The sequence below is a fragment of the Heptranchias perlo genome, chromosome 15 (genome assembly GCF_035084215.1).
Source record: "Heptranchias perlo isolate sHepPer1 chromosome 15, sHepPer1.hap1, whole genome shotgun sequence".
Classification (NCBI taxonomy): domain Eukaryota; kingdom Metazoa; phylum Chordata; class Chondrichthyes; order Hexanchiformes; family Hexanchidae; genus Heptranchias; species Heptranchias perlo.
In genome coordinates, this window is record NC_090339.1 from 47,200,430 (window position 1) to 47,215,309 (window position 14,880).

Genomic DNA, 14,880 nt, shown 5'->3' on the forward strand with positions numbered 1-14,880 from the left:
CTCTCCACTATTTTAAAGGAGGCATTAAACCATTTAAAATAAATGGATTACCACATCAGTGAAATAGTGGAAAGCAGAATTTAATAGTGCATTAAATATTTGTATGATAACATTGCTTACAATCATTTTTAAGCTAGTAAATTCATAATATTGCATATGACACAAAATTATGTTAATCATGCCACTGTGCTCTCCTTTTGTTATAAACATGGTGTAGTGTTGTGCAAGATACTTCATCACCACAATATCACTCATTTAATCCATCTAATGTTCACACTAAGGACAATAATTGCCATCTTGCTCAACATTTTAATTTCTTTACATCAGGAATTTCTAGCATCCTAATGAGCCCAACCTTTTAATGAAGATCGTACTCTCTAAACATTACAGACCGGGCCTAGACTGTATATTTACATTAAAGAACAATTTTGTACAATTTTGTCTGCGGGTACAATTTTGTCTTTTAAAAAGCATTTGGACAGTTACATGGGTAAGATGGGTATAGAGGGATATGGGCCAAGTGCAGGCAATTGGGACTAGCTTAGTGATATAAACTGGGTGACATGGACATGTTGGGCCGAAGGGCCTGTTTCCATGTTGTAAACTTCTATAATTCTATTCTATAACACTAGCTGGTGTTTGATCAGGATTGTTTCTACCCTGGCGCATCTGCAAAAACACAAGTTCCACTGACCGATTTTGTATGTTCTGGCCGCGGTGCTATCACTGGCGGTGGCATATTGTCGTCATCTTCATCATCATCCTCTGACACGGGTGGTACAACTGGTGGTTCTGACGCTATCTTTGTGTTCTGTGACAAACAGAGCAGTGTAAGATTTCTATTTTTAAATCTGATTTTTTTTTGAGAAAGGATGGGAACAGGCATACATCATTCAGCCCCTCAAGCCTGTTCCGCCATTCAATTTAGATCATGGCTGATCTGTGTCTTAACTCCATCTACCCGCCTTGGTTCCATAACCATTAATACCCTTAGCTAACAAAAAATCTATCAATAAATACAATAAAAACTGCAGTACTCTGTGCTTGCTTATAATTATATGTTTTTAGCATAGAGGAGAAAGAGGCCTATTGATCTGAAATGTTAACCTCCACTCTTTGCCCCTTTGTTTCACACTGAGCATAGACACTGAGGAGGTCAGTGTCTTCAGTACTAAATGGTCCTTCGCTGCAAAAATTTGACCAGAATATGGTTCTAGAAGTAAACAGTTTTCTCAAACAAGTTATTTAAGGTTGAATGTGCTGCAATGTTATAACCATTGAGCTAGGTTTAAAGAGACATTCCTTTCTTGTATAAATTTGAGAAAAGTCTAACATGTAAATACGAAGGGTTCGAGGATTTCATTTCCACATTCACCTGAGGAAGGAGGAAGCCTCCGAAAGCTTGTGAATTTCAAATAAAATTGTTGGACTATAACTTGGTGTTGTAAAATTGTTTACAATTGTCAACCCCAGTCCATCACCGGCATCTCCACATCATGTAAAAAGGTGGCAATGCTATTGTGAACATCAGAAACCAACATTTATCCAAACTAGATCTAGAGTTATGGATATTACTGTGGGAGAAAAAGTGAGACAGTAAAGTTGCTTAGATGTGGATAATCTTTGTTCTTTGTTGCACATTAAAAGGTTGATGTCAGGATAAGTGCTCATCATTTCTCATATGTACCCTGACGCTGAAGAGCTGATCTCATGGTAAGTGTATATCATTCCTTATATTTGCCCTCACACCAAAATTCCTTCCTAATGCTACAAATATTTTATCTAAACAGTAAATATCCAACAATGTGACAGCTCAACTAATACAGCTGAAGTTGAAGCACTCCCTGGTTAAAAATTACATCTCTGTCTTTATTAATTCAGCTGCCTTGTGAGGTCATGATCAGTGTCTCTTCAAGCCTGTTCCCTGTTGTTCTTATCAGTACTCACTGCTTAAGGGAGTTCATTAAGGGGAAAAAAACAGAGCAAAAATAGACAGAAATCTACAAAGAATATTCAAACTAATAATTCTTTATAACAGTCTGTATTTTGATAGGACTTTTGGTATGAAAGCTTCCTCTACAAAAGAAGCCACAGGCCAACATTTGGTGCCTTTTATTTCTTCCGTTTTAAGCAGAACCCTCAATGACTTTCTGGAGGACTTGAGAATAGTATGCACAGCTCAGACTCGCCTCAGGTGGCTGGCCTTACTTCCACTCACAAGTGTATCCAGTTTGCAGCCATTTGGTAGAGAAGTGATGTGCTGCCAAATGTTTGCAGTGTCTCCTTTGTTAGGGTTCTTGCTGCCGTTACTTTCTCGCTATGTCATATGGATAAGAAAGGAAAAAACTCACTTGGTGCCTAATGTACTGGAAAGTTGGGGGGGGGCTCCAAGCTTGAGCCCCTTCTACCTCCAAAAACCATGCAACTGTTTTATTTGCCCAGGTAAAATTTGTTGTTTCAATGATATACCAGTAGATTCTGAAATAATAGAGTAACTACTGAATCAATAAATTTATATTAAATCATTGACTTTGGTACAAAATACATCATTAATCTCACTTGGATACAGCAGTCTCATGGTCAGCTGGGTTGTCACTAAATAAATTCTCTTCTAAGTAGCTAACTAAAAAAAAACATTTTTTTCTCAACTGTTAATTTTTTAACTGTTTACTAGAGCAATAAAGGCATGTGTTGGTGTGCAGCAGGGGGAGAGAGAGAAAAGCAAGGAGAAGATTTGGAAATTTTGAAAGAATAAGGTGAAGAGAAGCATGCCTTTGGTGAAGAACTAGAATATCTAAAGGAAAGAAAGTCAAATGAAAACAGAGCGAAAGAATTTTTCAGGCAAGAAGCTGAAATCAGTAGAAGGATTGTCAAAGTGATCCAAAAGAGAGTTCAAACAAACTATAGAAGGAAAGCTTTTAGTCACCTCTCTTAATATCTCCTTCTTTGGCTTGGTGTCATTTTTTGTCTGATTAAGCTCCTGTGAAACCCGTTGGGACATTTTCCTATGTTAAAGGCGCTATATAAATGCAAGTTATTGTTGAAAGGGCAGATTAAAAAAAAGCCTGTAAATTCCGAGGGAGGTGGATTTTGGACAGGGAGGAACTTCCATGGCCCCAACCCCCTTAACTGAGCTCCTGACCCCCTTCCATTTCCTGGGGTCAAAACTTTGGGCCAATGCCATTCACAGCACCCACCACAGGAGGAGGAGGGGAGAGGAAGGAATTTGTTGTAGTACCTTGCCAACATAAGTGGACCCACATTCCAGGGGGAACATCTAATTTTAAAAAAAAATCTGGCCCATTTCTATTCTGCTGGTTTATGTAATGTAATCAATCATTCTGGGGGGAATTTTAATGCCCCAGGACAGACGGGAGAAGTTCAGGGGTGGGGAGGGGGTTAAATTCGTAAAAATATGAATCCCGACCCCAACCCGCCATGATCACGCCTAATTCCGGTTTAACCGGGGCGGGCAAGTAACCTGCTCTCGAGAGGCAGATCAATAATTTTAATATGTTAATGAGGCTCCGAGCCTCAAATTTTAACAGCCATTTGGATTTAACAGCTGCAGGCCAGGTTTCCCAGGGCTCGGGAAACCCAGCAGCTAAAGGGAGGCGAGGACTGCCGGATCCAGCAGGTAAGTGCTATTCCAGCACTGCTTGTGGGCCAGGAGGAGCAGGAGTGCTTCCCTCTGGCCCCCCACTAACCTGCCGCGATCTCTCCGCCCCCTGCGATCTCCAGACCCCTCCCCGCAATCTCCGAACCCCCTGCAATCTGCCCCCGCCCCCCCACCGCGATCTATCTCTCTCTTTCTCCTCTCCACTCCCCGGCTGTGGCCTTCTACCATGGGCCTTATCACCCAACAGCGGCCAGCCTCTCAATGCGGCTGGCTGCCAAGGGGGAACAGAGATAAAAAAATTCAAATGAGGTCCTGCTGTTAAATTCAGCAGGACCTTCACGTTTCCCGTATTTCCGAGTTTCCCAGCTGCAGGCAGTCGCCCCCGCTCCCTCCCCGTAAATATCAGGGCCTCTGTGTCCCTTATGCCCAGTAACGGGAAATAGGTCATTTGTCAAATATCTCATTTGCCTATAATTATAATATGCCCGCCCATATTATGCAGCCAATACCATTTGCAGCAGGAAATGCCAGAAGTACGTTTGGAGGGGGAAGGGAGCAGCTGACTTTCTGCCACTGCCGCCCAGATTATGCTGGATTACTTCACAGGGTTATTTTGGGCCGAAAGACTTTATAGGTCTTTTTAAGTTTACTCAAATGGATAACTAATTCTAAGTTAATAGATTTTCAATTCATTTATCACAATGAATGATGTAGCCTGAATTGTAACTAATCTGACTTTCTATTAGAATGTATTGTTTAATGTGTCTATGTATTAGATGACTTATTAATAAAGTTAACTTGATTCCAAGAAAGTACTCACAATGAGAAAGGAATGAATTTGCATTAGTGGCAAATGGCCCTTGGATCCATCAATACTGACCATTCACAAAGCCTTCACCATCCTTACCAAGCATGTTTTTGCTACTCTCCTCCATCCATTTTTAGATTCTGAGTATAACAAAAATAATGATGATTTATTCCTGTTTTTTCTCACCAGTTTTACTTGCATCTACTTTATCATTCCCATTATGACCCAGGGTAAAATATAGCTCCATATTCTTAAGTATGGCTGATGAACTTAAGTGCCAACTAAATTTTGTTGGCTCCAAACAGGTACTGACATTAACTCTAGTGTATTAACTGGACCCACTTTGCATCCTGATCTTGAAAATGATTGGCTTCATGCCTATGACATGTCTGCCCTTTCACTGCCAGGATAGGCATTAAGGATTTCACTACAGCCTGAATGCTACAAGGAATTTATAATAGGTACCGCACTAGACAACAAGGCTACTCCATATATAGATTACTCCCTCATGCATTTCTCTTAGTTTTACTTTTTTTCCCTCTAGTTGCAGCACACCTACACTGATTTTGGACCCTTTAATTTGGTTGAGTTAGGAGCGTCACTACCAAGTGTCAAACAGGCTGTTCTTATTTTTTTTAAAAACTACGGGCCGGAAATTGCTCGTGAAATAACGGCGAGCCTAACAGCACTCACCGTTATTAATGGGCAAATCGAACAGCAAATTCCGGCGACCGCACATGCACAGTCGAATGCGAAAGTCAGGAACCTGCTCTTCCGATTCCCTGCTGACCTGATAGCTTTGTGTTAAAGAGGTATCACCAGCTGGAATCAATGGTCCAGTGCGAACTGGTTCTCCGGCCCAGCTGGAAACTAACTAATTTCGCCAGAAATAATGTATATTGAGTTATATCAGGTCTAAACTAATTTTTAACAGCGTGGTAAGTATTAATGATTGCCAAATGACCTAAAAGGCACTGAAAATTAACTTTTAAAAATTTGGAGTCTCATTACTCCCGATTTTAAAAGTTTTTGGACATTTAAAAAAAATTTTAAATTAAAATTCAAGCTGATTGGTGGAGGGGACAACAGAGATCGTCTCCTCCTCTCACAGCTCAGTAAAAGCCCGGGAAAGGACTTGCAGCTCTCAATTATAGCAAGTTGGCGCTCAGAAGCCTCAAAATGTTTCTGGGTGAATTAGTTACTTACGAGCGACGGGCAACGTTCATTCCCGCTCAGAGTAATTTCCGGCCCATTAACTGTTCTGAATTATTTTTCAGAGTTTTCTTTAGGTGACAGAGACACCCCTAATATGTATTTGGCAAAGATGGCCCCAAAATTCCTCAGGGGTCCCACCAAAATCCCAGCCTAACTTTGGTGCAAGCCAGGTGTAACCCCCTGGAAGATGGCAGGGATTGGGTTGTACTAGATCTCTGCCATTTCTGTTTATTTTTTCTGGCAGTTTTATGAGGGGCGAAACCTATGAATGCCGCTTCACAAAGAAAATACTATAAGGGGACGGATCTAGGCAGGGTGTGTACGAGGACTTCCAATATCATAAGTTCCTGCTTCCCTGGCTCAGTCAGGACCTGGTGTAGGTCTGGGGCCCGAAAGGAGGCTCCATGGGGGATCTGGGCAAATGCCCTCCTCCAATGACAGCCAGGCGTTGGATTTTCCAGCTGGATGAGGCAGAAGGTCGCTGTAGATGCACGTGGGCCCATCAGCCCCATGAAAAATAGCTACCCTCCTGTTGAGCCCGCCAGCTCTGGAGGACACCGGTGGGTGTGGCCTGCAGATTTTTAGTTCCTACTTCTTTTCTGTTATGTGACTACACAAGAAAATGACACTGGAAAATGTCATTTCCATTTGGCTACTCACACGTAGGAAGCAACTTTACTGGTTCATACTGCCAGCTAGCAACACAAATCAGAAATTCGGGCACACACTCCCAACGTTTCTCTGAGCATTAAAATGAACAGTTGAAAATCGTGGGAAGTGCACACCCAAATTTTTGATTTGCACCTTCAGTGGGTGAGGTTTTCCGCCTGCGGTGTGGACATGTAAAATGACCCCCACCATATCATGGTGAGTAATTCACCATCCCTCCCTTGGAAACCGGTAGCAATCCTCCTTTAACAGCAACTGACCAAAATGTTCTCACAGTTTTGGTTCAATGTGAAAGGGGCTTTATCATTTTGTAGATCGAGGTGGCTAATATGGATGGCTGTGGTCAGTATCATTTTGAAATAATACTTTTGAAACTGTTTCAAACACACAACCTAGACTGTGATTTTGAAAAAGTTATGATAAAACACCTATTGTATAAATGAGATACCCTCAAAGCCTGTCATCTTGGATACTCAAGCTAAATTATTGCTGTGGAGATTAGATATTATAGAATGCTACAGTTCTTTAATTTCTTATAACAGCAAGTTTTGTGCTTTTTTTAATTGAAAAATCCTCATGGCTCTAAAGAGGAATCAACTGAACTGTCAAACACGATTTTAGTCACTTAACTCACAATTAAAGAATAGAAGCATCAAGAAGATTGGCATAAGTTGGCATGGTGATTCTATGCGCCCACGTTTCACTAATTTGAGACCAATCCAGTAATCCACTGGGTGATGCCCCTAGAGCTAATCTTTTTCATTGTAAACTTAAGACTGGCCATGCAATTCCAAGATAAGTGTCCATCTTAGAGGGTTGGAACTGCCAGACCACTGTTCAACTATTGATGTATTCTGCATGCTGTTTACAGTTTCAAATATCAACTAAGTTCTTTGACTGTTGCAGTAATTTTTTTTAAAAGGAAACAATTTATTCAGAAGTGATTTTAGAAAGCACTATGACCAGCACTTAACACACCTGTGAAAGCTCAACACAGCCCTAAAGCCAAAAACCCACAACTCTTTTATTAAAGTCCAGTTCAGGAACTTTATGGGGAAAATCAGAAGGCCAAAAGACAAAGGCAGGGAGAACAGGGAAGGATAGAAAAGGACTGTGTGGTTAGAACAGCGTCTCAGTTTAGAATTAAAAGACACGTTAGTTGGAAAAGAAGCTGAGCTTATAATTAAAAGGCGCACTTTAAATGTTCCCATGGTACTCGTCACACCAGCACTAAACAGGCTCCTACATGTATTTACAGTACTCCACTCGACTTGAAAGGATTAAAATTGCATTTTCCTTGGCTCCCAATCCCTGGTGCCCGACAAGAATGGGCCGTGCAGTGGGTTAAAATGCTTTCAGCAACATACTCGTGCTGATCCTCGCTGGCCATGTGCCACGTGCCATTTTAACATGTGCATTCCAGCCAGACAGCGAGCAGAAGAGCTCCTCCGGGCTCCACAAGGGAACTTAGGTCTCCAAGTTTTCCTCCCCTGACCACGGTCGCCTACCCTCACCCTCTCCCCCACCCCCTCCCCCACCCCCCAATACTTACCTGACTGCTGGGGACTGCTCCAGCGGGTCCCTGGCTACGGTGTCCTGCCAAGCTCACCTGACTTCTGTCTGCTGGCCTGGTGTCATTGACGCTGGGTTCAAGAGGGAGTCGGGACTGGTATATTTAAATGAGGCCTGGTATCAAAATAGCCTGGGTCTCACATTGTTGAGCAGGGGTGAGCCTCAGCCTCACCCTCGCCCCTCACCCCCATTTAAAATTGGAGCTAATGTGTTTCTGATTTTGCTGGAAATACAGACCAAAGGAAATCCTCCTATATTTATTTATGACATCAGTACATAGAGTGAGCAAAGAAATCCCCACAGGTAAGTGACATCACTTGTTGGAAGTGAAACACTTTTCCATTTATGTCAATCAGCATCAACATTGAGGACTTCTGGCTAGGTACTGCATGGGTTACATGTGGAATACAGTCACCATTACTCTTAATCCCAACCTGAAACAGCACCCCCTGTTGCTCCAGTATGAGAGTTCCATATCCCACATTCGTCGTCCTGGAATCATTCGGAGTATGACTGCCAATTTTGTGTCAATTAATGCTAAATTACAGAAGTTTTGCACTGTGGTCTTCTTCCTAGAAAGTGCTCTGGGACTACCCAAACTTATTTCTCTTGGGACCATTAAAGTTGGTAGAATGAGGAGACTTGCATCTCATCCAACTTTAAACCTAAATTTTAGAATGAAAGATAAGTATTTACATACTGGGGACTATGAGCCCAGTCCCCCAAACAGTCATATTATTTAAAAGAGAACTGTTTCCGCTTTATCCTAAAGGTTCTAAAGTTATCTGTACTCTTATCAGTATTTCCTTTGTTACTAGAATATCGAACAGTCAATACTCATTGTCTAGGCTCACACATGAAGAATGACCATTTGGATGAGCTACCAGAGGGCTACAGGTGGCCAAATATTCAGGAGTCAATGCTTTCAGGAGAGAAAGGGCAGAAATTGAGGGGGTGGGGGTAGGAAGAGAGCATAGAATTGAAGATATACTTAACTGCTGCAAACTATAAGCTCTAAAACATAAGAGAAGTTCTATAACCAAAATAATTAAACTGAAGAGTTCACGACCTTTCATGTGTTGTTTGAGAGAATAAAAATCAATCAGCCTATCTGTTGCTTGCTTTCATACTCACCAGAGCATTTGCTGCTATGTATCCATCAGCTGGTTTATCTGCAAAGGTTAAAAATACATAACATATGTAGTTTTATATAAGAAGTATTGTTAACATTTTTTTTCAAACTGCACAACAGATTTTACACATACTTCATGAAACATGTTTGAAGTTGGATTTGATTTTCAGAAACACATGAAAATATAAGGGTTTTCAGGAACAAGAAATAACTGCTTGGCCCAAGTCCATCTCTTTTTAGTTGACCTCAATATATCCCTCAATCCTGCCTCTCTCCAGGAACACATCTAGTTGCTTCTGAACCCATTTATACATCTCCTTCAATAGCTTCCCATGGTAACTTACTTCACAATTCTATAACCCTTTGTATTAAGAAATTATGTCTGATTCCCCTTCTTTATCCTAGTTTACTAATTTTTAATTTGTATTCCCAGAAATTTGAACCCTCTGCCTTATCAATATTTACAAACGGAAACTTTACTACCCTTCATAATCTCGAAAAACTTTTGACCTTGTGACATATTAAAAGTTATAACATTATGACCAGCTCCAGAAATTTTGACTTGTTTTTCTCGCAATCTCTCATTACAAGATCGTATGAAAACGTACTCTCATGTCAGATTTTCATACTCTGAATTTCATACTACTAGTAGATTTTCATACTACTTTACGATGTGATTTCATCTAGACAACTACCATGACTGCACTGCCTATCCTGTGATATTGAGACTGTTTTTATGAAATGTGTCATCTACATAAAGAAAATAGTGTCTGTTGTATGCTTTGAGTAAACTGACCTTAAACTAATGTTTTTGAGGTGAGGAGGAGGTGCATGCTCAATATTGCCTCAGGATCATTTAATTCCATTACTCTATATAGTTCTGATTTTGGTGCGTGATGCCAATGGAATTGTCTAAGGGTCAAGGATGGAGTCTCAACATCAAAAAGATCGAACAATTAAGCCATTAAAATAATTATGATCAACTTCAACATCCTTCTTTACCCCACCAATTTCTGTTGCCTGACTGATTATTTGTATTTAAGTAGCAAGTGCTGGTATCAGTAGGGGAACAGGCTCAGAGGAGTTGCTTCGCCCGACAGTGTGAAGGAACTGAAGTAACTTTAATAGTTGTAGAGTCATTAATCTAGGGGGTTTTACTAATGGTCTCATTTCAGCCTCTTGCACTATTGAGCTCAGTAATCCCACCAAATCAGCTCCCTTAATGATGTCATCAGCACTCTGTTGAAATAAATGTATCTTTCAAAAATAAATACATATATTAAAAGTTAACTAATTCTTTGTAACAGCAATGAATTTTGAGAACTGATAGCACAACTTCAATGTGCAACAGTTTTCTTCCAGGTTTTGGTCTTCACCCTCCAGTGTGGTGCACCCACTTTGTGTGGGGGGAAGGGAAGGGTTGGTCAGATGACTGATTATTCCAAAGCATACAATACTTCAAATTTTAGTTTTATTGGTGGTCTATAAAAGTATCCCATGAAACTCCTGATTTAATGTGGTCTGTGCGTAAATGCTAATGAGATAGTGTCTTCCTTTTATTGCCTCCAATTTTTGCTTCTCCTTTCCTAAAGTAACTGGCTCGTATTGGGTTACAGTTCCACCAATTTTGGCAGTCCTCCAGTACCACATTCAAGTGGCCATTCTTGATGTGTGAACCTTAGCGCCAAGCGACAACATACTATTTTACCATAGGGAATATCCCAGCTCAACCCATTCCTTTACCTGACAGCCACACACATACACCTTCCAGCATGGGTCACTGGTTAATAATAAATAGCAGGAACCCAGATCAATTTGCTCTCCTCTCCCTAGTCTAGGGATGCTGAGGCCAATTATTGTGCCCTGATGGTCATCCCAGTTGAGGTCAGCTAATTCAGCACACATCAGGCATCAAAACTGGGGTTTTCCTGGTCTGTACGGCTCAGAACCATAGCAGAAGATGTGTTTACCAACTGAGCAACATGATGGAAAATTTGATCCAGCTTCAAAAGATATAAACTTGACAACTTAGAAAATGGAATCCAAGGGTGGAATATTCTGAGTATGTGCTGAGTCCCCCAACGGAAAATTACTGGATGCCACCTGCAATTTTCCAACATGTAATAGCATCAGGCAATGTCCCTCACAATCTGCACATACTCGGAAAATTCGCCCTTAAATTTAAACGTGATGTCAATCATTTTCACTTGCATTACTAACATTAATTGGGTTACTACCACCAAGGTACATAGTCTGGTGAGGGGAGCAACTAACGAGAGACTGGACAGACCGACCAAGAAGGGGCTTGATAAGTGCTCTCAGCAGAAACCAGATAGATAGGACACTACCAAATTAACCATCGCTATTCATCTGAATCTAGTCAAATGAAGGATCGATCGGGTACAGCACTGCTAAAAAGTAGACCAATACTCCCACCAGAAATCTGATGCCCTCCCCAGAAAACTTCCATATGAAAGGTAATTGTTTTAACCTTCAACTAAAAGTAAGTAAAATAAAAACAACTTTGTTCTGACTTGCCATCCTCAAATGTAAATCTAGAACTGTTTAACAATCATCATTGTATCTTTATTTCGAGTTTCCTGCAAGGGAAGCTATGTGCATTAAAGAAGACTACTGGGTAGTGACAAACATGTAGAGTTTGGCTTCCATTGCATATTGGAGGTTCCAAATTTGAACTACAGCTGGTTCAGCTCCCCAAAAATTGCAATTTTTTCCAAGCTGTGTCGCATATTGAAATCTCAAAGCTTAACTTTATTACAGGGATTCCTAGGGATGATTATTCAGGTATATCTGAACTTTGTATTCACATCATTGAAATCTGAACCCCACATTTAAATTAGGACAGAATGTGGGCATGAAAGCATCAACAGTACTAGGAGATACTTAAACGCAGCAGCACTAAGATCAGTGGATGCAACGTGTGTGGCACACCCTCCAAAGATCGCAATGGAATCCAACAATCTGATCCATACAGCTCCCCGTCCCACCAAAGACTGCAAGGGAATCCGATGGATATGGCCCTTCCCCAAAACTGCAAGGGAATTCTATGCACATGGTTCTCCCCCCAAACACATGCACATGCAATCTCCCCCTACCTGCGACTGTGACAGATCAGAAGCATCCCTACCCAATGGTACCACTACGTTTAGAAACATTTTGTGTACACATTGACCTTTGTAGAATCGGCATGCCATGAACAAAATGTTAGCGGGATGCAAATCATATGCAGACTGTGCAGACCTGTTACAGATTATCTGCGCATAGAACTTTCTGGCAGGGTGCAAAAACTGATCCCACATATGCACAGAGATCATTTGTCTCTCTATGAACATGAGCGGACTTCTTTTTAACTATCTGAATGAATCCAAATTTAGTCAAACTTTAATTGTTTTCTCCAAATTAACTTTGCAGAGGTCATGTTTGGACCAGTCTGGATCAGAACTGTCAATTTGGCGTTCATCCCTAGGGATTCCCTTCTGCCTTTTTTCTGCTGTCGTATCCTGCCTCCCAACTATCTACTAGTCAATTTCAAGTCAATGTCATAGATTCAAAAATCAGGCAACCAACCAGTTATCTCTGTGCACTTGTACTGCTTTAGAAGGGGGACCATCAGTGAATAGACTGCTGCAATAAAATTCAAACAGCTTTTAAACGAAAAGTGATTGGAATGAGAAATTACAGAAAGTCTCATACGAAGTATATATACTTTATATAACTATTTTATCGGTTACTTATTTCAATAAAGACATATAAAATGACTGAAAGGAATATTGTTTGAGGGAGTGGGAGCATGGGAAAGGGACAGGAAATTTGATTTTAGTCATAGAGCTACCAGTAAAATTTGTATTTTACAATAAATCTATCAGCTTAAATAGAACAATTACAATCCACTGCAATATTATTTTAAGTGAGACCACCTTCATCAAGATGTGTTTAGCAACATTTAATCTTTGCGAGCAAGTGACACAAATAATGCAAATCACATCAAAACTGCCACAATATCCCTCATAAGTGGCATCATTGTGGTGAAAATGCAACATGTCTCTTTTGCCTCTTCTAAAAGATTTACCAATTGTTTTTCTACGAGGCCAATGCCTTTAAATTGTTTAAAAATAAGTTATTGCTGATGCCTGACACTAAAAGCACTTCAATATCTACAACCCAGTTTAGTCCTTGGTAATCTAGCATTGAAAAAATTCAAACACTACCCATATCATATGATGCAACAGATCCAGTCTCTGAGTTGCTTTCTTTATTACACTTTCATCTAAGCTGTACCTCCCCCAACACACCTATACTGCAGCAAAAGGTCAAACATCAATTTTTTTTGATAAAAAATTAATAACTCAACGAACACATAAAGGAAAATTGCAGGTTGTAATTAAATCTGGTGGTGCCATATGGCCAAGTTTGACTCTTTGGGGTTGAAATTTATCACGCTACTATTTTTGGTTAATGTGCTCAGGTAAAATTCTTATATATGCTATTTCAATGTATTAATCCATTTAAAAAAGACTTAAAATTGCACATGTAAGAATTAATGATAAGACTGAATAATTTCTACTCCTTGATTGTAATGGAACGCAATTACATTAGTATATGCAACTTACTTCCAGCCATAACTAGCTATTATCCTGAATATGATTGGCACCAGTTATTACCCCATGCATTGCCCCATATATAATATTTATACTCAATGCAGAAAACTCTAGCAAAATGCACTGCACAATTTCTTGATTTAGTCTGTTCTTTCTGTCATGTCACATTGACATGCAGACCATTGTGTAGCTCAACTACGATAAAATTAAAGCAATAAGGAGGCTGTCTGCAAGTTGATAAAATAATGCTGCCTGCACAGCAGGTACAGATGCCACTTGGAAAAAAGAGGGCCATTCTGAATTTGGGCAATAACGTAAAATGGGCGATATCAAATCAGCTGCCCATTATACATTTCTCTCGATTCCACTGAAGTCAATGGAAATGAAAATCGGAAGAGATGTATAATGGGCGGCTGATCTGATATCGCCCGTTTTACACTATTGGCCAAAGTCAAAATTACCCCCAGAGTCTCTGATTCGAAGCAATGCAAAAGTAAGTTGCAGGCCTTAAATAACACAAACTCTTCTTGTCAAGTGGCATGGCAGTATAGCATTTTGGAGCACCAACACGTGATGCTACTAAGTAAAGAGGGGGGGGGGTGGTGAAAGTTCTATTCCCCCTTTTCTGGACCCCTCAATTTCCTTCTGCAAAGTGGTACCTCAAAGGGAGGGGGTTAGGGAAAAACAAGCAGAAGAAGTGAAGTCATTGTAGCACTCTTAAATACCTCTTACTGGTTGGTACAAGAGTGGCACAGAGGGAAGCCTGGGAGCAGAATGTATATCTCACCATCGCAGCAAAAGGATAGAGAAAGAAATAACAATAATAATTACAGATTAACATAGCGGCTGAAATTTTTGTCTTCACTAATTTTAGCAAAAAAGTAATTGTAAGTATGAAGTAGTTTACACTCATATCTACTTCACTAAAATTAACAAATACTGGAATTTCAGTCCTAAAGTTATAAGAAAATAGAGGCAGTGTTACAGTAAGTTTGCACACCTGAATTCAGATCCGCCTAGGGATGAAAATCTCCTCACTCTGCCACCTGTAAGGGCCCTTAGTGAAGCACGTTTAGATAGTCTTTACCCAGTTTATGGTGAGTGCAGGTTCAGAGAACAAAACTGCCCCTGAAAATTACACTCTCAGTTAGAGGGACAACAAAGGTGGTTTGTGAGGAAAATGGAGGTGTTACACTGGTCTAGGAAAATGCATGGAAAGTTCTTTTGAGGTTGGGTGAAGTCACGT

General features: G+C 40.4%; 1 protein-coding gene across 5 annotated transcripts in view; it reads right to left on the bottom strand.

Moving 5' to 3' along the window:
• Positions 1–14,880, bottom strand: part of LOC137333062 (serine/threonine-protein kinase PAK 3) — a 188,931-nt gene that overhangs the window by 44,710 nt on the left and 129,341 nt on the right. For 4 of the 5 annotated variants that reach the window (XM_067997163.1, XM_067997160.1, XM_067997161.1 and 1 more), the window contains exons 5-7: positions 12,604–12,660; positions 9,018–9,055; positions 695–811 (exon numbers count right to left, since the gene is read on the bottom strand). In XM_067997163.1, coding sequence (XP_067853264.1) covers positions 695–811; positions 9,018–9,055; positions 12,604–12,660 — 212 coding nt within the window. The remainder of the gene's footprint in view (positions 1–694; positions 812–9,017; positions 9,056–12,603; positions 12,661–14,880) is intronic. The other variant, XM_067997164.1, reaches the window with a different exon arrangement.